General features: G+C 62.1%; 9 protein-coding genes across 9 annotated transcripts; 4 read left to right on the forward strand and 5 right to left on the reverse strand.

The window, feature by feature from the left end:
- Positions 1-297: 297 nt before the first annotated feature.
- On the forward strand, positions 298-1,805 carry RHTO_02010 (uncharacterized protein; the record flags this gene model as incomplete). The annotated part of the gene is made up of 4 exons (XM_016415688.1): positions 298-652; positions 694-866; positions 1,147-1,589; positions 1,685-1,805. The coding sequence occupies 4 exons, from the start codon at positions 298-300 to the stop codon at positions 1,803-1,805; spliced, it is 1,092 nt and encodes a 363-aa protein (XP_016272258.1).
- An 846-nt stretch (positions 1,806-2,651) lies between these two features.
- On the reverse strand, positions 2,652-4,439 carry RHTO_02011 (G1/S-specific cyclin Cln1; the record flags this gene model as incomplete). Its single annotated transcript, XM_016415689.1, has 4 exons — positions 2,652-3,323; positions 3,382-3,480; positions 3,540-4,088; positions 4,206-4,439. The coding sequence occupies 4 exons, from the start codon at positions 4,437-4,439 to the stop codon at positions 2,652-2,654; spliced, it is 1,554 nt and encodes a 517-aa protein (XP_016272259.1).
- A 1,046-nt stretch (positions 4,440-5,485) lies between these two features.
- Positions 5,486-6,295, reverse strand: RHTO_02012 (uncharacterized protein; the record flags this gene model as incomplete). Its single annotated transcript, XM_016415690.1, has 4 exons — positions 5,486-5,673; positions 5,761-5,825; positions 5,884-6,107; positions 6,149-6,295. The coding sequence occupies 4 exons, from the start codon at positions 6,293-6,295 to the stop codon at positions 5,486-5,488; spliced, it is 624 nt and encodes a 207-aa protein (XP_016272260.1).
- A 563-nt stretch (positions 6,296-6,858) lies between these two features.
- On the reverse strand, positions 6,859-8,191 carry RHTO_02013 (homoserine kinase; the record flags this gene model as incomplete). Its single annotated transcript, XM_016415691.1, has 4 exons — positions 6,859-7,125; positions 7,204-7,323; positions 7,386-8,093; positions 8,156-8,191. The coding sequence occupies 4 exons, from the start codon at positions 8,189-8,191 to the stop codon at positions 6,859-6,861; spliced, it is 1,131 nt and encodes a 376-aa protein (XP_016272261.1).
- A 769-nt stretch (positions 8,192-8,960) lies between these two features.
- Positions 8,961-10,753, forward strand: RHTO_02014 (1-aminocyclopropane-1-carboxylate synthase; the record flags this gene model as incomplete). Its single annotated transcript, XM_016415692.1, has 5 exons — positions 8,961-9,077; positions 9,121-9,554; positions 9,615-9,811; positions 9,877-10,548; positions 10,605-10,753. 5 exons carry the CDS (start codon positions 8,961-8,963, stop codon positions 10,751-10,753), a joined length of 1,569 nt encoding a protein of 522 aa, XP_016272262.1.
- Positions 10,754-11,082: 329 nt separating this feature from the next.
- Positions 11,083-12,317, forward strand: RHTO_02015 (uncharacterized protein; the record flags this gene model as incomplete). The annotated part of the gene is made up of 3 exons (XM_016415693.1): positions 11,083-11,549; positions 11,606-11,910; positions 11,968-12,317. The coding sequence occupies 3 exons, from the start codon at positions 11,083-11,085 to the stop codon at positions 12,315-12,317; spliced, it is 1,122 nt and encodes a 373-aa protein (XP_016272263.1).
- Positions 12,318-12,452: 135 nt separating this feature from the next.
- Positions 12,453-14,738, reverse strand: RHTO_02016 (uncharacterized protein; the record flags this gene model as incomplete). Its single annotated transcript, XM_016415694.1, has 3 exons — positions 12,453-12,567; positions 12,627-14,406; positions 14,471-14,738. 3 exons carry the CDS (start codon positions 14,736-14,738, stop codon positions 12,453-12,455), a joined length of 2,163 nt encoding a protein of 720 aa, XP_016272264.1.
- Positions 14,739-14,993: 255 nt separating this feature from the next.
- Positions 14,994-16,842, forward strand: RHTO_02017 (nuclear export factor; the record flags this gene model as incomplete). Its single annotated transcript, XM_016415695.1, has 10 exons — positions 14,994-15,025; positions 15,105-15,245; positions 15,332-15,355; positions 15,411-15,651; positions 15,718-15,795; positions 15,850-15,984; positions 16,043-16,111; positions 16,168-16,297; positions 16,354-16,561; positions 16,623-16,842. The coding sequence occupies 10 exons, from the start codon at positions 14,994-14,996 to the stop codon at positions 16,840-16,842; spliced, it is 1,278 nt and encodes a 425-aa protein (XP_016272265.1).
- A 172-nt stretch (positions 16,843-17,014) lies between these two features.
- Positions 17,015-19,576, reverse strand: RHTO_02018 (ferric-chelate reductase; the record flags this gene model as incomplete). Its single annotated transcript, XM_016415696.1, has 9 exons — positions 17,015-17,044; positions 17,110-17,711; positions 17,791-17,979; positions 18,035-18,229; positions 18,396-18,767; positions 18,826-18,923; positions 18,981-19,078; positions 19,135-19,209; positions 19,268-19,576. 9 exons carry the CDS (start codon positions 19,574-19,576, stop codon positions 17,015-17,017), a joined length of 1,968 nt encoding a protein of 655 aa, XP_016272266.1.
- Positions 19,577-19,641: the final 65 nt, after the last annotated feature.

Here is a 19,641-nt window from a genome sequence, read left to right on the forward strand (position 1 = left end):
AACACCTCTCTCCTCCACACAACCGTCCGGCTGCCTTCGTCTGCTCAGCGTCTCGAGTAAACGAGTTCGTCCGGACACGCCTGACGATTGCCGCCCTGTTCCAGCACGCTTGCTGGTACCATCCCGTTCCTGCACTGATCTCGAACGTCCGCCTGGGTGAAGGTAAACCTGCTCGCCTCCTGATCCCACCGCACGACGACGTTCTTGCAGCGACGGAGCGGGATAAAGGAGACCAGGCCTTGCTGCGCACTGATTGCCGTGCACGACGACGAAGAAGTCGATGCGACAGTCGCTCACATGCTCAGGATTGTCAGCGACTTCAGCTCCAGCGCTTTTGTCCTCCAATGGTCTGACTGCCCTGGTCGATGTCGCGCAAATTCTGCTCCCTTCGCTGGCTGGTCTTGGAAGGAAGAAGCGGGAGATGGAGGACGAGGAGCCGGGGACGAGGGGAATCTGAAGACGCCTTACGTTGCCGGGCTTCTCGTCGCTGTGGCAGACGTCGCGAGTGCAATGGAGTGTCCTCCACCAGCGAATTGCGCGAGAAGGGGAGAGGGAGGGAAGCAGGAGACGAGGCGAAGTCGAAAAAGGCTCGACGCTCAGCCCACTTCTCCTCGTGCGCCTCGCCGATTTGCCGTACGACAACGCAAGGCTTGTATGCATTGGCGACTCCTCGCTGCCTTTCGAGCGGTCCAGTTGTCGTCTCGGCCTCCCTCGCACCTCGCCTCGAGTTTTGCGAAGGTCACACGCTCGTCGTCCCGAGCCTCGCACCTGCACACCCTCTCCTCGCGCCTCTTCCGCTCTTCCCCTTCACGCTGCGCATGCTCAGACGCCTCGAACGACTCGCACAGCACATGGCGTCCACCCAGGTGCGTTCAGCGTCCCCTCCTCACTTCTCAGCGCCTCGAACGCACTCACACCTCCCCACCTCGCATCCCGACGACCTCTCACAGACTCGCACCCTCTCGAGCGCCCGCCACGCACTGCCGAAACACTTCCCACCCCCGCGCTGGACGACCGAGGCGCGCCAGCTTGCCGAGTGTGCGTGTAGCGGAGTCGGGCAGACGATGGGTTCAGGCGGCGGAGGAAATGGGTGCGTTCCGGCGCTTGGTTCAGCGTGAAGCAATGACTGAGGAGTGAGCGTGACAGGGACGACTCGCTCAGGCCGACCAGGGGGAGGGGAATAGGGAGGTGCGACCCGGTCGTCTGGGTTGCGAACTGCGACGGCGTCAGGTCGTGCGGGACGGGTTGGCTGCCGTGAGACTTGGAAGCGCGGGCGAGGGAAGAAGGAGGCACGCAGCGCTTGAGCAGAGAGTGTACTCGAGAAGCGCGTTCGTCAAGGAGAAGCGAGGTTGGAGAGTCGACGAACTCGCCCAGCGTTCCGCTCAACGACCTTCCCGCCCTGTTTGCCTGTTCGCACACGTGACATCGAGCTGCCAGACTGCCTGTGAGCTCCGCCACAAGGCTTCTCCCGTGCGAAGGTCACACGCTCATCCTGTTGCCGAGATGCTCCCGTCTCTCGTCCTCCTCCCGCACACTCACTCTCTTCCAGCTCCAGCGTACACCCGCAGAAAGCCATGGCATCGACGCAGGTGAGCAGTCCTGAAACAACTCAACCCTCCGCCTCTCTCCCGCACCCTGACCAACTTCTGCACCCCTCCTCACCCTTCCCTCCATCGTCCAACAGCCACACCCACCCGCAGACACCTCCTCGACGACGGTCGCACACCTTGACGCCCCACTCAAGCACTTTCCCCCGCCGCGCTGGGTCGCAGACGCTCGCCAACTCGCGCAGTGCTCGTGCGTGACGGACGAAACGAAGGGCGGCCATCCATGCGAGTGCGTCTCAAACGTCCTCTCCGCCCTTGAGTGCGACGCTGGCGTGCTGACGAGCGCCGAGGTTCGTTGCGAACAGCGACGACTGTCTCCTGCACCCGACGAACCAGAACACCGCACCTTCGACTGCTCCCTCGGCGCATGTCTGCGAACACATCGTCTGGCAGGCGGATTCGGCGGGGGCGGAAGCGTGCGGGAAAGGTTGGCTGCCTTGACGCGGGAGGGAAGTCGGAGCGTGACAGAGGGAGCGAGGGAGCGGGTTCTGTGAAATCTTCGGGATCGTGTGCGATGACTGTGCACCGTTGAGCTACTCGCGACGCCGCGCGAGTGAGGGGCAGCTTTCGAGAGACTACCAGCGAGGAAAGCGCATTCAGGCGCTCCCCTCCTCCTCGCACTCACCAGCTCGCGCACTCTCAACGGACGAAGCAACGACGAGTACGGGCGTAAGCGCTGTCAGGATTGCCGACTTCGTTTTGTGAGGGTTATGTGCGGGAGGGAGAGGGTCGTGACTGAGCAGTCTAGTCTACGGAGGTCGTCAGGGTGTGTGCAGGATCGTCAGAGAGGTCGAACGATAGACACGATAGGTGAGAGGGAGGGAGAGGCGAGGAGAACTAGCCACAATGAGGAAAGAAGGCGTATATGCTGGGGAATGGGGATGAACGGGTATACGAGATGAGTGAGGGGGTGACCCACAACGAGGAAACTATGCGTGCTGCGAAGGTAGAGAATGGGCGAGGACTTATGGACAGTCAACACGTGATGCCGGAGAAAGAGGCGATGCGAAAATGCTGGTAGGGTATGCCGAAGACAGAAAGAGACTATGCGCAGTATGAAGGGATCGAGGGCGACGAGGCGACCGACGACGAGGGAGGCGGAGGATGGGGCGCGCCGTGGTACGAGTGATGCGAGGCGTACACGGCGACGTGCTGGTGGTTCATCTCCCAGCTCGCGTGCTCGAGAGGCATGCGGTGCGAGGGCGGCATCCCCTGAGGCTGACCGACGACGACGCCCGACGGCTTGCCCTGACGAGCAACGAGGAGGTTCTCCTTGCCCGTGCCGGTGCCCATACGGACCGAGTGAGCGGCAACGGCGGCGTGGTGAGCGGCTGCGGACGCGGCATCACTCGCCGCCGATGTGAACGGGTCGAACGGCGAGGAAGGCTCGTGCGGCGTGTGAGGCGACAGCGGTTCGTCGTCGTCATCGTCGTCATCGAGGCAGTCGCGGTCGATCTCGTCGTCGTCGTCCTCGTCCGAGGTGAAGGACGTGTCCTCGGAGCGCTGAGAGTTGGGCGTCAACGAGCCGTAGTCGACGATGGACGATGCCGACGACGAGGTTGATGCGGCGGAAGCAGACGATGCGGTGCGAGCGAGCGGGCGGCTGGGCGTGACGGGCGACGGCGCGGCGTGCTGGTGAGGGAAAGCCATGCGGCGGCCGCAGAGGTACCACTCGCGGGCAAAGATAGACGCGCGCGAGTAGCACGAGAACGAATACTGCGAGGGAGAAGGTTAGTGTGCGGTTGTGACCGTGGGCAAGCGAGAGGAGACGAACCTTCTTGAGTACGACGGGAGAGACGTCTTCGAGGTGCTCGCCGAGAAGCTCGTCGAGCATGAGCATGATGCGAATGACGGGCTCGCTCTCGTCTTGGGGCTGTGGGAGGCGAGCTGGTCAGTGGGAGCAAGGCGGAAGAGGAGGAAAGCGGGACGAACGCGTCGAGGCTTGCCGAGCATGTACCGGGCGAGGAGCAAGGCGGCCATGGCGACGTCGCACGGGTAGAAGAGGATGAACTCGCGGTGGAAGAGCGTCAGCTCCATGAGGAAGCGCGCGACGTGCTGGGTGCGGGCGTCCTCGAGCTGGCCGGTCACGCACGCGAGGCGGAGCCATGCCTCGGCGGTAGGGTGGCCGATGACCCACTGGATCGTCGACAGGACGTGTCCCTCCATCTGGACAAACGCCTTCTCGTCGTAGGCGTTGCAGCACATGTCGACGAGCTCGCGCAGGGTCGGGACGCGGTCCTTCGCGTCTTCGAACTTGGCGGCAATCCAAAGCGCGGCGCACCCGACGAGCTGGTAGTGCTTCTTGAAGACGATGCGCTTCGAGACGTAGCGGTCGACGATGTTGAGCGCGAGGTAGAGCGTCTCGGGGCGGAGCCGGTGCTGGAGGTGAATCTCGACGAGGAAGTCGACCAAGAACGCGCGCATGTACCACTCGAGCTCGGGCTGCTGGTCAATCATGTCGGCGTTGGCCATCGTCTTGCTCTGCAAAGGACGGAGGAGAGTGCATGCGCGAGCCACAGGTCAGCTCAAAGAGTTCGAGGCGCGTCCAATCTTCGCGTGATGGGTGACCCTCGTCCGGAGGCGTGGAAAGAGGCGCACCTGCATCTCGTACATGTACGCACGGACGTCTGCACGGTAGTCACGCTCGAGGAGCGGGAGGAGCTGCTTCTGCGCGTCCGAAAGCTGCGCGTGCCGCTGCATCTCGACCGAAGTGGGGGACGTCCGTTTTGACGGCGGCGACGGCCCTCGCTGGCCGGCGATGCCTGGCGACCGTTTCCGAGGGTAGACTGTAGCCCTGGCGGCAGGGAGCGAGGCGGCTGTCGGCACCTTCATCGTCGCTAGAGAGGCTCGGGTCGAGGTCGAGGAATGCGGGGTAACGTCGAGGGGGAGGAGGGAAAACGGCGAAGCGCGACAGTTTTGCTGTGGACGAGGAGGAGGAGGTCGTGCTGGAGGAGGAGGAGCTGCTGGTGCAGAGGCGGCGGCGCAGGTCGAGGCGAGGGGCGTCGAGGCGGTCGCGTGAGAAAGAGTGTCGAGTAGTTGGAGGGTGCGGACCGGCGACGGAGGCGGAGAGGCGAGCGCGAGAACGGAGGCGAGACGGATGCCGAACAGATGGTACGAAGAGCAAGAAGCAACAGCGAGAAGAGGTGTAGAGCGAGAGAGGTGAAGGGAGAGGCGGCGTGAGGAGAGGGGATCAGCGTTGAGCGCGCCGGCTGTGAGAGCCACGAGAGGTGACGCTTCGAGACGCACCTTAGAGGCGCGCGCGATACTGTTTGCCTGTGCCTCGCGCGTTCAAGGGGAAAGCGGGGGCGGAAGGATGATCGGCTCGGAGAGAAAGGATAATCGAGTGTGAAGGGAGGGCGCGCGTGTGTCGGCGAGGAGGTGCCGTAGTGAAACGCGAAGTATCCGTCCGGCGGAGAATCGAGCGTTCCGCGAAGGGTGTTCTCGAGCTACTGCGTCGTCCGGGAGCAGGCAGGAGCGCGAGAAAAGCGTGATGGGCCTCGGCACGCCAGGGGAGGATTGGGAAAGAGACTGTCGACGCTGGTGGTCGCCTGCTGTTCGCGTCGGGCGTGTACGGGTGGTCAGCACCGATGCTTTGACGTTCCGCACGACCTGCAGCAATTACCAGGCGTGGCCCGGCTCAGACTGATCGAGCAAGTCGACCTCTTCGCGACGAGATCGAGTTGCGCGCCGCGACGTCTCCCCCGCTCCGTCGGCTCGTTCCCCGGGCAGGTTCTCCGTGAGCGATGCATGCCATCCAACGCCTGCTCGCTAGAACAAGTCTGGCCCGTCCCGCGCGAGAGGAGAGCCCCGGCTAATGCGACAACATGCCGCCGGTCCTCGCTCTCTTCGACCCTTCGCGATATGCGGACGTGCCGGGCTCACCTTTTCCTCACTTGCGGGGCGCTGGACCGAAGTTGTCGCTCGGACTTGGCCCTTTGTCGGGTCGGGCGAGTACTGCCAGTCGCGGGGCGGCGGAAAGAAGCGAAGACTGCGAGGTCGAGGAAGGGCTGGTCGCCGGAATGGGTCGTAGTCGCGCGAAGAATCGAGTGCGGGCGAGTCTCAGAGGCTGCATACACGGTTCCGAGCACAGCAGCGATCCTGTCAGTCTCGCGCGATCTGATCTACAGACAGGTCCATGCGAAGACGCGCCCACCTTCTGAGCGAGCGAGCGGGTGAATGCCGGTCTCGCTGGGTCGTGAGGGGTCGTCGCCGGTGCTGCTGTGGACCTGTCCTTCAGTCTCGAAGCGAGCGCGAGGCGTCTAGCGGGGGTGCACACCTTTTTCTCGCGAGCGATGATGCGGTCGAGGGAGAAGAGCCGGCGAGAGTCGTTGTGAGCGTGAGAGCGTGCCAAGGGGTCGTGAAGAGGAGTGAGCAGGTCGTGAAGGGGATCGTGAGCACGTCGTGAGCAGGGCCTGAGTGTGTGACGGCGAGGAGAAGAGGAGAGGCGCCAGGAAGAGCGACGAGGACGACCTCCTCTCTCTCTCGCGGCGATGCGACCTCCTGGCGACGCGCGGCGTGTGCACCAGAATCGTTTCACGGACATCTCTTCCATTCAGTCGAGCGAGGCGCGTTGTCAGCGTCGAGCGCGAGAGCGGCGGTCGGTTCCTCTCTCCCGCCAGCGTCTCGCTTTTCTCCTGCTGCCTGAACTTGCGATCAGCGCTGATGGTGGACACCTGCGATGACATCATTTCTCCAGGCGGGCTCGAGCCCTCGTCACGATCATCGTCAAGAACGATGGGAAAACAGGAGGTGAGAAGGTTGCCTCGAGGTGTCGTCCGTGGTTACGTCGTCCACCTCGTGGTCCAGCCGTGCGCGAGAGTCAACAGAGCCAAGAAAAAGCATTGAAAAATGTCTAGGCGGCTGTTGTAGGACCTGGCGAGTCGAAGAGAGCGTTCGAGCAGTCGATGCCCTTCCGCGGACATGCCGCAGTGCCACGAGAAGTCGGCGTCCACCTCCTCGCCGGCGACCCCGCCCGCAGTGCGCATTTCTGTCTCGCCATACACCTCGCGACCGCATCAAGCCAAGCAAACACCAGCGCTCATGCTGTATGCCGACGCGGAGGTGGCGAGGCGAAGGTGACCGGGGAAAAGAAAGTCTTCTATTGCGAATGTGCTGCTGCTGTGAATACATGCCGAGGTGGTCGGTTGTGCTGCGTGAGGAAAAGTCGAGAGGAGGAGGAAGAAGGTGCGGAGGAGAAAAGTCGAAACCCAAGATCCGTTGGCTGGCTAGCGCGACGATGTGAGCGCGCCGTTCACTTGTGCTCGCGGAGAACGGCGCCCTCGTCGTCGACGTCGAGCGCGAGCCACTCGACCTCGATGCCGTCCTGCGCCCAGATGTCCTTGATCGCCTCGCCAACAGCCTCCATCTGAGGAGTCGCCTTGCCGTCCGCAGGCTTCGTCGCTCCCTCGTTCGAGACGAGCGCGAGGATGGTCGGTCCTGCGCCGGAGAGGCAGATGCCGAGGAGACCAGGGTGCGTCGAGGGAGTCATCGTGTTGACAATCTTGCTCAAGCCGGGAATCTGCGCGAGCGAGGGTACGGTAAGCTCGAAGTTTGATACACTCTTTCGCGACAGCTCGAGTGAGTGAGTACGACGTACGAGACCCTCGCGCTGCGGCTGGTGCACCTTGTCGCGCATGGCTTCCCAGATGACATTCGGGTCGAGCGGCGAGGTCGACAGCGACGCCGTCAACACCGCCAGTCGTTGCAAGTTGAACACCTGGTACGCAGGCGTGTCAGTTGACGCGACGTAATGAGTCCTGGCAGCGAAAGGGTACGCACGACGTCCTGTCGAGGGTAGCTGTCCGGCAGCGCGCCCCTCGCCTTGGCCGTCTCGACCTCGAACTTCGGCACAACGACAACCACTCCAATCTCCTTCGAGAAGCCGTATCGGACGTGGCGGCCGACGTTGACAGGCGGCTGAGGCGGGAGCTCGTCTCCGGGTTGAGGCGGGCCGGCGTTGGGAGGGTAGGCGGGCAAGACTTCGGCGAGCGGGATCGACGACGGCGCGAGTTCTGACGGCTCGAGCATGCGGAGGAAGGAGCCCGTGAAGCCACCGCAGAGAGCGGCGGTGACGTTGTCCGGATGCCGCTCGACCATGAGAGCGTAGTCCTTGACGCGTTCCTGCGGGAGCCTGACGTCGCCGAGCGCGTCGCCGAGGAGGACACCTGCGACAACTGCCGCTGCTGATGAACCCATACCGCGACCGAAGGGAACCTGGTTGTCGATCACAATGTTGACGGCGGCCGCAGGGAAGGTGAGGCGGTGCGAGAGGAGGACGTAGAGGGCGACGCGGGTGATCAAGTTCTTGTAGGGGTCGGTAGGGGCATCCTTCGCGCCTTCGCCAGTGTAGGACAGGACGACCTTGCTCTCCGCCTCGGGGCAAGGCGAAAGCGAGACTTCGAGGGTGAGGTAGCGGGTGAGGGCGAGGCCGAGGACGTCAAAACCGGGACCGATGTTGGCAGACGAGGCAGGGACTCGGATGGTCCACTACGCGCGGGGAGAGCACCGTCAGCCTCTACAGCGAGCGCAATGAAGCTGGCGAAACGCACCTTGCGCTGACCAGCAACGGGAGCAGCCGAGAACATGACTGGGCGAGTTGGATCGCAAGAAAGGGGACTGTAGATACCTTGGTCAGCAAATCCTGGAGAAAGACTGCGCGGGAGACTTACGAGGAGGGGATCTGCGCAGGCGGAGATAGCGAGCGGGATGCAAGCGTTCAGCTCCTGCGCTGGCTCGTGAGGATGTGGTCTCGTCGAATCGCCCCAGAAGTTCCTCTGGTCATGACAAAACCGCCTGTTCATCTCTCCCATCTCTTGTCCCTCGCCCCGAGTCAACCAACAGCTCCACCGCAATGTCAACGCATAATTCGCTTGTCGGAGTTCCTTTGGCGCTGCTGGAAGCGTTCGGGTCCACTCAGAGCAAGTGGCGACTTACGCAAGCCTGCTAGCCGAGTTGAACGGCTAGACGAGCGGGAGGAGGAAGTCGGGAGGAGGGAAGGGCGATGAAGCTGTTGCCGCGATGGAAGTCGGTCAGCAAGGGTTCTGGACGGTCCACTGAGCAGCCTGAAGTCGTCCACGAGTGCTTACCCGCTGTTCGTGCGCTGTGGACCAGATCAACCTCGAGCCGAAGAGTTCCTCGACTCCTTCGCCTCCGCTCACGCACTTGCATCGCTGCTTAGGGACAACTGACCTGGTGAGGACTATACTCTAGACTGCTTGGAACTGCGACCTCCTCGCCAGCGTCTCCCACACGCTCCTTCTCAATCTCCTCTTCCTCATCACCGAACTCGCAATCCGGCTTCCCAGACATCTTCACCCTCGTTGCGCTGCACTGTCCGCTCGACGACTAGCCTAGATGCCGCCCTCGAAGCCCCAGCTGTCCCGGAGAGCCCGGCACCAGCTCGAGGAGTCGTCCAAGTCCCCTCTCTTCGCGGCCATTTTTCGGACGTTCGGCAATCAGGCAGGCTCATTCGTGCTTCACTCGCTAGACGCTGAGCTCACACAACTCCAAACAGTGGTCTGAGACGAATCCTGAGGGCATCGTCAATGCTGGACTCGCCGAGAATGTACTTTCGCTTTTCTCTTATCCTGCGCCATTCGTCCGGCTGAAGCGGCTGTCGTACGCAGAGCTTGATGCACGACTGGCTCACGGCGTTCTGGGAGCGGCAAGGAACCCTCAAGATCGAGCGGACGGCACCCTTAACCCCATTCCTCTCCCGCTCGATGCGCGAATTGAGCCTCATTCGCTCGCTCAGGACCTCACCTACGGCACTAGCATCCTCGGATCCGACCGCATCTTCCGCGCACTCGCCTCGTACTTTTCAGCCTACTTCGAGCCCGTCTTTCCTGTCGAGCCGAAGCACATCGCGACTTCGAACGGCCTCTCGCCCATGATCGAGCATGTTGCGGCAGTCATCTCGGATCCCGAAGATGCTTGGCTGCTTCCTGCGTGAGTGCGACGGTGCGACCGGTTGAACCTGAACGTGTGCGCTGATTTCCATGTACGTAGGCCATGGTACAATGGCTTTGTTGCCGACCTGACCGCAACGAGCCAAGTCCGCATCGCCAGCGTCGCCATCCCTGCCGGCAAGAACGGCACGCTCGACGAGGTGGAAGCGATGGAGGCAGAGATGCAGCGGCGAAAGCGCGAGGGTGTCAAGCAGAAGATTACCGCCGTCCTCGTCACAAGCCCGCACAACCCGCTCGGTGCGTAGCCCTCCTTCGCTCTTAGCGTCCGGGTGAGGTTGCTCACCGCTATACCCGTCCATCAGGCTTCTGCTACCCTCGCGAAGTACTGATCGAGTACGCCCGTTTCGCCCAGAAGTGGAGTCTATGGCTCGTCATGGATGAAGTTTACGCCAAGAGCGTCTACAACGGCAATCCACACGGTCGCCCTTTCGTCTCGATCCTCTCGATAGACGTCCTCCGCGAAGCCGACTGCGATCCATCTCGCGTCCTCCTTCTCTACGGCTTGTCGAAGGACTTTGGCGCCAATGGCTTCCGTGGCGGTGCTCTCGTCTGCCAGTACAACGAGCAATTCATGGCCGCACTCGCATCAACAGCCATGCCTATGCGGATGGGCTCGCCGACCGATATTCTCTGGTCCGCCCTGCTCGAATCGCCCGAATTGCCCGACTACCTCGCCATGAACCGACAAGCGCTGTCGAGGGCGTACAAGTACGTAACGGCATGGCTCGCGGCGCATGACATGCCCTTTACGCCCGCGAATGCCGGCCACTTCGTCCTCGTCGACTTTCGAGCGCACATCGGGCAGGTCCGGCTAGACACCGAAGCAGATGGTTCCATAGACGGCCCACTAGGTAGTGTGGACGAGGCAGACTCGTCAGCAGGGCGGCGGAATGACGAGGAGGAGGCAGGCCAGTTCGAGCAGGAAATCGCTTTCCTCAACAAGCTGGTCGACGCAGGCGTGTACCTCGGCCCAGGTGCGCTCATTCTGCTTCCACCTCTGCCTCTCTGCTGACGCTTCCGGCGCCGACAGGCTTCTCGTACGCTTGCCCCGAGCCAGGTTTCTTCCGTCTCACCTTCTCGATCCGCCGGATGGAGCTGGAGGTTGCGCTCGGGCGGATAGAGCGGGTGTGTGGGTTGCCGGAGAAGGCTGCAGAGCTGAGCAAGGAGTATCCTCAGTAGCGGAGCAGCCAGTTTGCGACTTTCATTCTTTCGAGGAGGTCCTCATGCGAGAGCGCATCGTTCTTTCGCGTTCCCGGCTTCCTTCCAGCTTACTACGTTTGAACAACGTCTCTATGGTGCAGTGTATGCCTCCCCTCCTTCGGCTTGATGTTCGAAGTCGTCGTCCCTCTCGCTCGCGAAGGTTCTCTTCCGCCATTCGCTGTACCTCCTCGCTTGGACTTGTTGCCACTCACAGAGCACGACAAGAGCAGCTACACGATCCAGCAGTCCTTCGCACGCCGTCTGTTCTCCCTCTCCGCGCGCCCTCCTCCTCATCGCCGCCCTCCGTCATGGCCAGTATCGACCCCCGGGCGGCCTCGCCAGCAGGCTCTCAGTCGCTGCCGAATCTGAATCCGGCAGACGTGGCCCGCCTGACGCAGGCCGCCATCCAGCGTACGCTCTCGCAGGAGCTCTCCCCGGAGGACAGGATGATCGCACATGCAGCCGAAGACAAGCTCATGTTGCACGCGCGGCGAGGGTTCTGGTTCGGGACCCTGGCGGGCGCACTACTCGCTCTCCGCTCGCGTTGGACGGCGGGACGGAGCGGGTTGAGGGCGGGACAGCTCCCGAGGTTGTTCTTCCCGACGTCCGAGTCCGGTGCAGGCAGCTTTCGACAGCAGATGGAGGCTGCAAGGAAGGCGGCTGAGGAACAGGGCCAGCAAACGGCGGGAGACGCGGCGGCCAAATCTGCAGGCCGAGGCAAGGCCATTATGCTGGGGAAAGCGATTGGCTACGGCATCGCTGGATCGGTCTTTGGGTGCGTTTTCCGCTCTTCTCGACGAGTAGTCCATCGCTGACACTTGCGCGCTCCAGTACCCAGATCGGCGTCTGGTCGGGCAAGCGAGGAGCGAGCCAGATCCTCGAACAGTCTGGTCGCAAGGAGGCGATCGAGGCGGGCACGCAGCGAGCCATCGAGCGGGCGGCGCACGAAGTCTCTCGGATGACGGGCAGGAAGGTTGACATCGCGGCGAACGTGAGCGGTGGACCAACGGCGAGGCAGGATGGCGTGCGAGACGGACTTGGACGGGATGACAGCGGCGGAGGTGTCGATTACAGCGCACCGGAACGTGAGCTGAGTCGCGAGACAATGAACGAGGGCGTCGGCTATTCGGACCGAGGTGCGCTCCTGGCCATCTTTTCTCGAGCTTCTCTCGCTCACTCGGTTCCTTCCGCAGCTCCGCCGCAAGACCAGCTTCCGGCGAACCTCTCTGACCCCATCACTTCCGCCGCCACGTCTCGCTACCCCTCTTCCGACCAGCAGTCTTCCCGCTGGGACGAGCTCCGCCGCTCTCGCGCTGCCCCGCCGTCGAAGTGGGACACCCTCCGCGAAGCCAACAGCCGAGCGAACGTGCCGCCTCCGAACGCTCACAATGGCAACGAAGCGTACGACAGGAACGAGCGGGACTTGATGAGCCAGCGGGACAACCAGGCTGAGCGTGAGAGGCGGAGGAAGGAGTTTGATGCGCTGTTCGAGAGGGAAGCCAAAGGTGGAGACGACTCGATGGAGGAGAAGGGCTTCCGATGAGCGTGTAGACGAGATGTTGAGAATTACAAGGACTTGGCCATCAAGCGGGACGGAGTGTACAGGGACGCAAGTCTGACAGAGTGTACGGGTCCAAGCAAAACTCCTGCTGATCGTCCCTCATGGCCTACCCGCCTCCTACCGCTTGAGGTCCGTCGACCGGTACTCGAGCATGGGACGCTTCTCCGCCGCATCCTTGACCTGGCGACGCTCGCTCGGCGCCCAATCTCCGCCACGGCCGCTAAGCTCAAGCCTGCGGAGAGAAGAGAGTCAGTGAGAAGCTCGTCAGCTGAGGAACGAGCTGGACCTCACCTGCGCAGGTTCGGCCATACTCCCTCCTCCAATGCCTTGAGGAGACCCTCGACGAACGGGGCGCGCTCCTCGTTGTTCGGGACGGACAAGGCGAGATGTCGCAGCGGTAAGGTCCGCAGAACGTCGACGAGACCGGCGTTGTACCGCCTCCCATACAGCTCGAGATGCTCGAGATTCGGGCAATGCTGGAGGAGTTCGGCGAAGAAGAAGTGCTCGGGTCGTACGGCTCGCACCGCGAAGAGCTGGTTGAGATTGGCTCGGCCTCCTCCCGCTCCTCCCGCCCCGGCCTGCGGCTGAGGCGCCGGTCCCGCAGGCGCTGCTCCCCCTCCAGCTCCGACTGCTGGAGGCTGCCTATTCGGATGCGGAACATGCGGACCATTCTGCGGCGCCTGCGCTGCGCCTGCTGCAGCCGCCGCTGCTGCCTGATGCGTTCGCACTGGAGGCAGGCCTGCAGTCCGATTCGTCCCCGCACCTCGTCGCGCAAGGACACCGCGCTGCTGTGCGGCTGCTGTGTTCCATGGACCTGCCGCCGCACCTGCGCCTTGTACGTTCTGAGGAGCCGCCATCGCAGGCCCGCCCGCGCCGCCGGCTGGACCGGGCTGAGCACCCGCACCGCCTGGGAGAGGGAGTGGCAGAATAGCTGCGAGCGGACCGAGGAAAGAGAGCGAGCCGTTCTCGTCGGCGCCGGGGAGCGATAGGTGGAGCTCGACGAGTCGAGGTCCGATGATGCCGAAGAGGTTCAGGAGGGCGTCTATCTCGGCTTCCACGTTCGCGCCAGTGTGCGGCACGGTGTTCTCCGGGTCGAAGGTGAAGGCGAGAGAGCGGAGTTGCGGACGAGGTATTCCGTCGTCGTCGTCTTGGCGTTGCTCGGTCGGCGGTGAGATGCCTAGTAACCTCGCGAGGACGGTTGGCGGGACGGCAACCCCGGGCATCCACAGTCGACGGAGGGAGGCAGAGGCCGGCCTTATCTCGGGATTAGCATCGTGATCGACGAGACCGCGAATGTCGAGCGAGGTGAGAGTCGGGATCTCGGTGATGAACTTGACAATATCGGCGACGCTACAAGGGGCGCCGTAGCTGAGATGGCGGAGGTAAGGGAGCGCAACGATGGTGTCGGGGACGCTGACGCCGCCTGTCATTTCGTCGAACGAGTATCCTCGTCTCGAGAGGTAGAAGCGGAGTGACTCCGAGAAGTCGGGATCAATGCTGTCGCCTGCGAGGTTGAGGGCCGTAACGTTGTGACTGAGACGTATCACGTCGGGGAGGGAGAAGGCGGCATCGGTGCCGGAGCGATTTCCGAGCTGGTCGAGGTCGCGGAGGTAGATCTCCAGGCGACGCAAGTCTTCGGCATACTGAGGCGTCCTGGTCATACGTGCGGCGATGCGGGGCAAATCCTCGACGGCAGTGACGGCGAGTTCCGCTTTGCAAATCGCGTCGCAAACCTCCTTCATATTTGCGCTGACGCGCCTCAATCCACGAACGGTCCTCTGCCAGTCGTTGATGCGCCAATCCGTCAGCCCTCGCTTGCCCGCCTCCGTCTCGTGTAGGTGCCGAAGCTCGAGCATCACGAGGCGAAGAACGTCGAACGGGAGTTGCTGGAAGATGGAAGGCTGCTGCGGGGGGGACGCGCGGAGGCCATAGGCAGGCAGGCGAAGAGGCAAAGATTGGTGCTGAGGCGGAGAGTAGGGAAGCCGCTTGGTGGGGACAACATAGTGGTAGATCTCGTCGAGGCGGTCGAGCACATCGGCGATGTCATCCTTCGTCGCGGGGCTTGAACGGACTGTGAAAGCAACGAGTCAGTTCAAAGAGTGCGCTCCGTCAAAGCAGGACGTGCAAGGACTCACAGCCGGCGACGAGGTTCCTCAAGTCCTCAACGAGTCCCTTCGCTTCTCCTGTCTGCAGCACGACATGCTCATCTGCATCGACCTTCGACTCGAACTTCTCGATCCAGCCCTCAGCCTTCCTCACAACCTCATTCGCTGGCGATGGCTCCTCCGCATCGTCCGGCGGAACAAAGGGGCCTGAACGGAGATTGGGAGGCGGGCGAGCGTCGGCGGCGGATGAGTCAAAGTCCTCGGAGGCAGCACGTTTCTTCCCAGCAGTGTCGGACATAGCACAGCCCCGTGCGAGCGAGTTGCCCTCGTCGAGTGAGAGGAAGGAGGGCAAGAGGGGAGAGTGACGGAGTCGAGTCTGACCTCTCGCTGTCTGCGACCCGTTCTACTTGCTAGAGTGCTGCAGAGTACTGCTTGACTCGCTCGAGGGGCCCACACCGTCCTCGGCCAGCAGCGGCGCCTCTTTGAACCTCCCACCCACCCTCACCTCCTCGACCTCTTCCCTCTCTCGCTCGCAAACGGCTCGGCTGGCAGGATGGCGTCCTCAAAATGGCCTCCAGCACTCAAGTGCGTGATTGGATCACTAAGCGGACCATCCGAACGCGCGCTGACGGCGCACTCTCTCTTCATCGGTTTCGTCGAACAGGGAGTTCGTCAACGAGACTTTCGCGAAATGCACGGACGCCAATCGGGCAGCGGTCGAGGCAGAGCTCAAGCAAGCCATCTACAAGGCCTTCGAGTCGGGGACGATGTGGAGTACGGACTGGAAGCAGTTCAAGCTGGAGAGGTGGGTCAAGCGTGGCTTTGTGGGACCTATAGGCAGCTCACTGAGCCGCAGGCGATGCTGACGAATCCCTCTCCTTCTACGCGCAGCCTCAACCCGACGAAGAAGCGAAAGTGAGCACCTTCACGCGCTCACGCGATCCGTACACTGATCATTCACTTTTCGCAGAGCCTTCGTACCGTCAACACCAGCATCTCATGGCGTTGTGCCTGGACTCTCAGACGAGCGCGACCGACGAGAAAAGCGCGCGCGGCGGTTCGAGGCGGAGGCGGCAGCGGTGACGAACGGGACAGGTTCGCTGGCGGCGCGGATGGGCAATGTCGGACGGTTAGTACAGGGAGGCGTGCACTCGTACGGCGAATACAGCAGCGGTTCGGCGACGCCTGAGCCAGACGCGGCGTACGATCCGGTGCGTGCGGGATTCGCTCGACTGTAGCTCGCCAGAAAGGTGGACTGACTGCTTCTCCTCCCGCAGAACGTCATCGACTGGGACCGGTATACGATCGTCGGGAAGAGCACGAAGCTGGAGAAGCCGTACTTGCGGCTAACATCAGTCCGTCCGCATCCCCTCGCTGCGCTCTCCCTCGTTGACCTCTTCCCTGCGCAGCTACCCGATCCAAACACCATCCGACCACTCGAGATCCTGAAACAGACGCTCGACCTGCTTAAGCAGAAGTGGAGGGAGGAGGGGAACTACAACTACATCTGCGACCAGTTCAAGAGCATGCGGCAAGACTTGATCGTACGTTCGCTGCTCGCGGTTTGTCGATCCACTTGACCGAAGTGACCGCGTGGCGCAGGTCCAGCGGATAACGAACGACTTCACCGTGCAAGTGTACGAGATCCACGCCCGGATAGCGCTCGAGAAGGTGCGATGGCCCATCCTCGACTATCGTTACGCATGCCGACGTTTGCACTCCCACAGGGAGATCTCGGCGAGTTCAACCAGTGTCAGTCTCGGCTACGACAGCTCTACCGCCTCGGACTCAATGGCCATCCGATGGAATTCCTTGGCTACCGGATCCTCTACCTCCTCTTCTCTCGAAATCGCGCAGGTGCGTCCCTTTTTCAACATCTCCCATCGGGTTTCACTAACGATCCGAGGTTGCAGAACTCAACACGACCCTCGCCGAACTCACGCCCGAAGAGACGCGCGACCCGTCCGTCTCGCACGCCCTCGCAGTCCGCCTCGCCGTCTCGCAGGGCAACTACACTAAATTCTTCCGCTTGTTCAACGCCGCGCCCAAGATGGGAGCTTACGTCATGGACCACTTTGTACCGCGCGAGAGGGTGACGGCGCTCGTAACGATGTGCAAGGCGTGCGTACTCTCGCAGCTGCGTCTGGTCAGTCCACAAAGCTGACGATGCCACGCCCCACAGCTATCTGCAGATTCCGCTCCGCCTCATCACGACGCAGCTCTCCTTCGACTCGGAGCAAGAAGCGTTCGATTTCCTCTCGGCCAACAACGCCGCTTTCCTCAAGGATGCGCCAGCCGGTACAGCGCTGTCAGACCGACAAGTCGACTCGAAGGCTGCGCTCGTCCCGCTGAATGAGGTCTTGGTCAAGGCGGCGAAGGCGGACTTGAAGGGGCAGATTTGAGGGCGCTTTGCGGCTACAACAGGTCGGTCAGGCTTCTTCACTCGCATCTTCCGTACTCGCAATCTCTATCTCGGAATATCGGTTTCATGTTGCAATAGCCTTTCCTCTGCCCTGTCAGTCGAGCCAGAGAATTGGCGCGAGTTTCTGAGTCTATGTCACCGTCTAGCAAGCCTCACCACCCGAAGACCTCCGAGTGGAGCATCTAGCATGAAAGAATGGTCAGTACGCCTCGAAACGGATGCAAAAGCGAAACGAGGCAGGACTCACAATGTTCAGCCTGTGCTCGCCCCTCGACACCTTGCCCGGATCGATCCTGTCGCTACACGCTGCGCCTACTTCGTCCGTGAGCGCGACAGGTCCGCAAGTCCCGACTGCGACCGAGCCGGCGCGCGGAGTCTGCGCGACGACGTCTGCTACGATGTCGCGAATGCGAGGCCGACCGGTATGAAGAGGAATGACGACCGAGTCGAGCGAAGTAGAGGTTGTCGACGTGTTTGTGGTGTGGCTGAGAAGGGGGACCTGGTCGAGAAAGTCGATCGAGGTTGGCGCCGGAGGAGGACTCCGGGCAAGGTCATCGTATATTGAGCGGCTAAACGTGATAGCGTGAGGCTGGTCGTAACGCGGTATGAGGGTTTCGGTCGAGCGGTTCGAGATGTGCGGGCGCAGGACTTCCTTCTCGATAGAAAGCGTTGCCGAGGTCGGAACCCGCTTGAGCATCGAGGACGACGAGCCTGATCTAGACGAGGCGGTAGTGTCGACTACCTCGAGGTTCCGGCCGGCCGACGTGATGTAGATCTGGACGTCGAGGAAACCGGGAGGTGCGTAATGGATCGCTTCGCGCAGCTCTTGGGCGATACAGTTGACGTCGCCTGCGTATGCACGACGTTAGTTGGCAGACTTTTTAGTCTTGAGCTGTGCCTGTGAACCTCGGACACGAGCTTGACGCACCCGAGTTGCGGACGGACCAGACGAACGTTACGCGACTCGTGACGAGCGGCTTAGTACCGCCAAGGTGCCGGTTTCTCGCTCGACGTACAAGGTCCAGCAAGCATGAGAGGGCGAACGTGACGCCTGTACCGCCCGTGATAAGGAGGACCGATTCGTAGCGGTGTAGCAGGAGGTCGTGGCCGTAAGGTCCTGCTCAGATGATTGGTCAGTTGATGCATCGACGATCTAGTCATCTCGAGCTCACCTTCGACGAAGACAGGCCAGATCGGCACAGGTGTTGAGCTGTTCTCGCCATCCGCACCGTTCTCCTGACCACGTAGCGCATGCTGGTATAGCTTTGCCGTCAGACCGCTGTGGACGCGAATAACGAGTGCGAGTACGCCGGCTCGAGGCTTCGGATCCGAGTCGAGGTGCGAGACGGGGAGGTAGGAGGAGGCGACTGTGCGCAGCGGAAGGTCAACGCAAGGTCAACAAGATTTGAGGCGCAGGACTTGCTCGAGAAAGGGTGCCCGCCTGCTTCGAGTAGCGGAGCGTGCAGGTAGACGTGCTTGCCTGCAACCCAATCCGTCAGGATCCAGGAGACGGACTGAGGACGGAACACTCACCCGGCTTCCAAGCAAGTCCTGTCGAGACCTGCACCTTGATGACGTCCTTTCCGACGACCGCGACTGTCGCAGTCGGTCCTTGCCCCAGCGCGACCGCACGGAAGAGGTTGAAGTAGACGAGCGAGCCGAAGCGAACGAGTCGGTCGAGGATGTAGACGACTGCTGCTGCGGCCAGGTAGGGCGCAACCTGCGGGCGGTGGAAGGAGAGGCAGATAATGGAGAGAGCAAAGGCGAAGATGTGCGTGAAGATGAACGACTTGTAGAAGCGGCGGCGGATTGGGCGGATTGAACCGAAGACCATGATGGACCAGAAGATGAGGCCGGCTATACCCCAGGCTTGATAGCGCATGTGAGGGAGGGAAGGGTTGACGGCTGTCCTGACGAGCATGAGCCTGGAGATCGAAACGAAGAGCGGCGCAGGCGGACGCACTCGGTACATTCGTGTACACCCGCCCGCCGATGTGGCAGCAGACGAGGAAGAAGACGGTGCGGGCCATCCAGCGGTGCATGTTGAGCAAGGTTGAAGGGCTGCAAGACGTTGCGCTCAGCTATCGACTCTGCTCTTCTCAGCGGCGACGGGCCTACCTGAAACCCGTCAGCCAGGCCAAGACTCCTGCCTCGCGCGAAGCGAGACCGACGAGGATGGGGACGTGTGCATAGGCCAGCCTTGCACAATGATGCGCCTGTACTTGAGCAACGTCAGCGTGACGGCCGAGCGTGAAACGTTCGGAACTCGCACCTGATAGTCTGGGTAACCATAAGCGCCAGAAAAGGCGATGCTGAATGTCATCGCTAGGTACCCTAGGAGAACGAACTGCAGGACGGGGCCGTCAGCTCTATTTGCCGGCCTAAAGGCTCGAGGGCGGACGTACGAGTTGCGCCGCGCTACCCAGTCCAACCCAGACCACCAGCTGGCTCCGCCGATACGTACACTTCCTCCATGATGCAACGCAGGCTGAGAAGAGCCGAACCAGCCCCTTCTGGTCGATCGGCGACGGGTGCAGGGTGTGGAAGCGTCGGACGAAGGCGGCAGAGAGGAGGCGAGAGAGGAAGTTGGCAAGGCCGAGTAGCAGGACGTAGGAGAAGAGTCCGGCGTAGAAGAAGGCCTGGACGTGCGAGTTGTACCAGTCCAGATAAGCGAGCTGTTCGTCGGTGTACGTCGGCGCGTGAGTCGCCCGCATCGGCACGCCCCAGGTGGAGGGACAAGATCAGGCGGTGAGTGCAGCGCGAGAGCGCTTATCGAGCC

Source organism: Rhodotorula toruloides, assembly GCF_000320785.1.
Source record: "Rhodotorula toruloides NP11 unplaced genomic scaffold Scaffold16, whole genome shotgun sequence".
Classification (NCBI taxonomy): domain Eukaryota; kingdom Fungi; phylum Basidiomycota; class Microbotryomycetes; order Sporidiobolales; family Sporidiobolaceae; genus Rhodotorula; species Rhodotorula toruloides.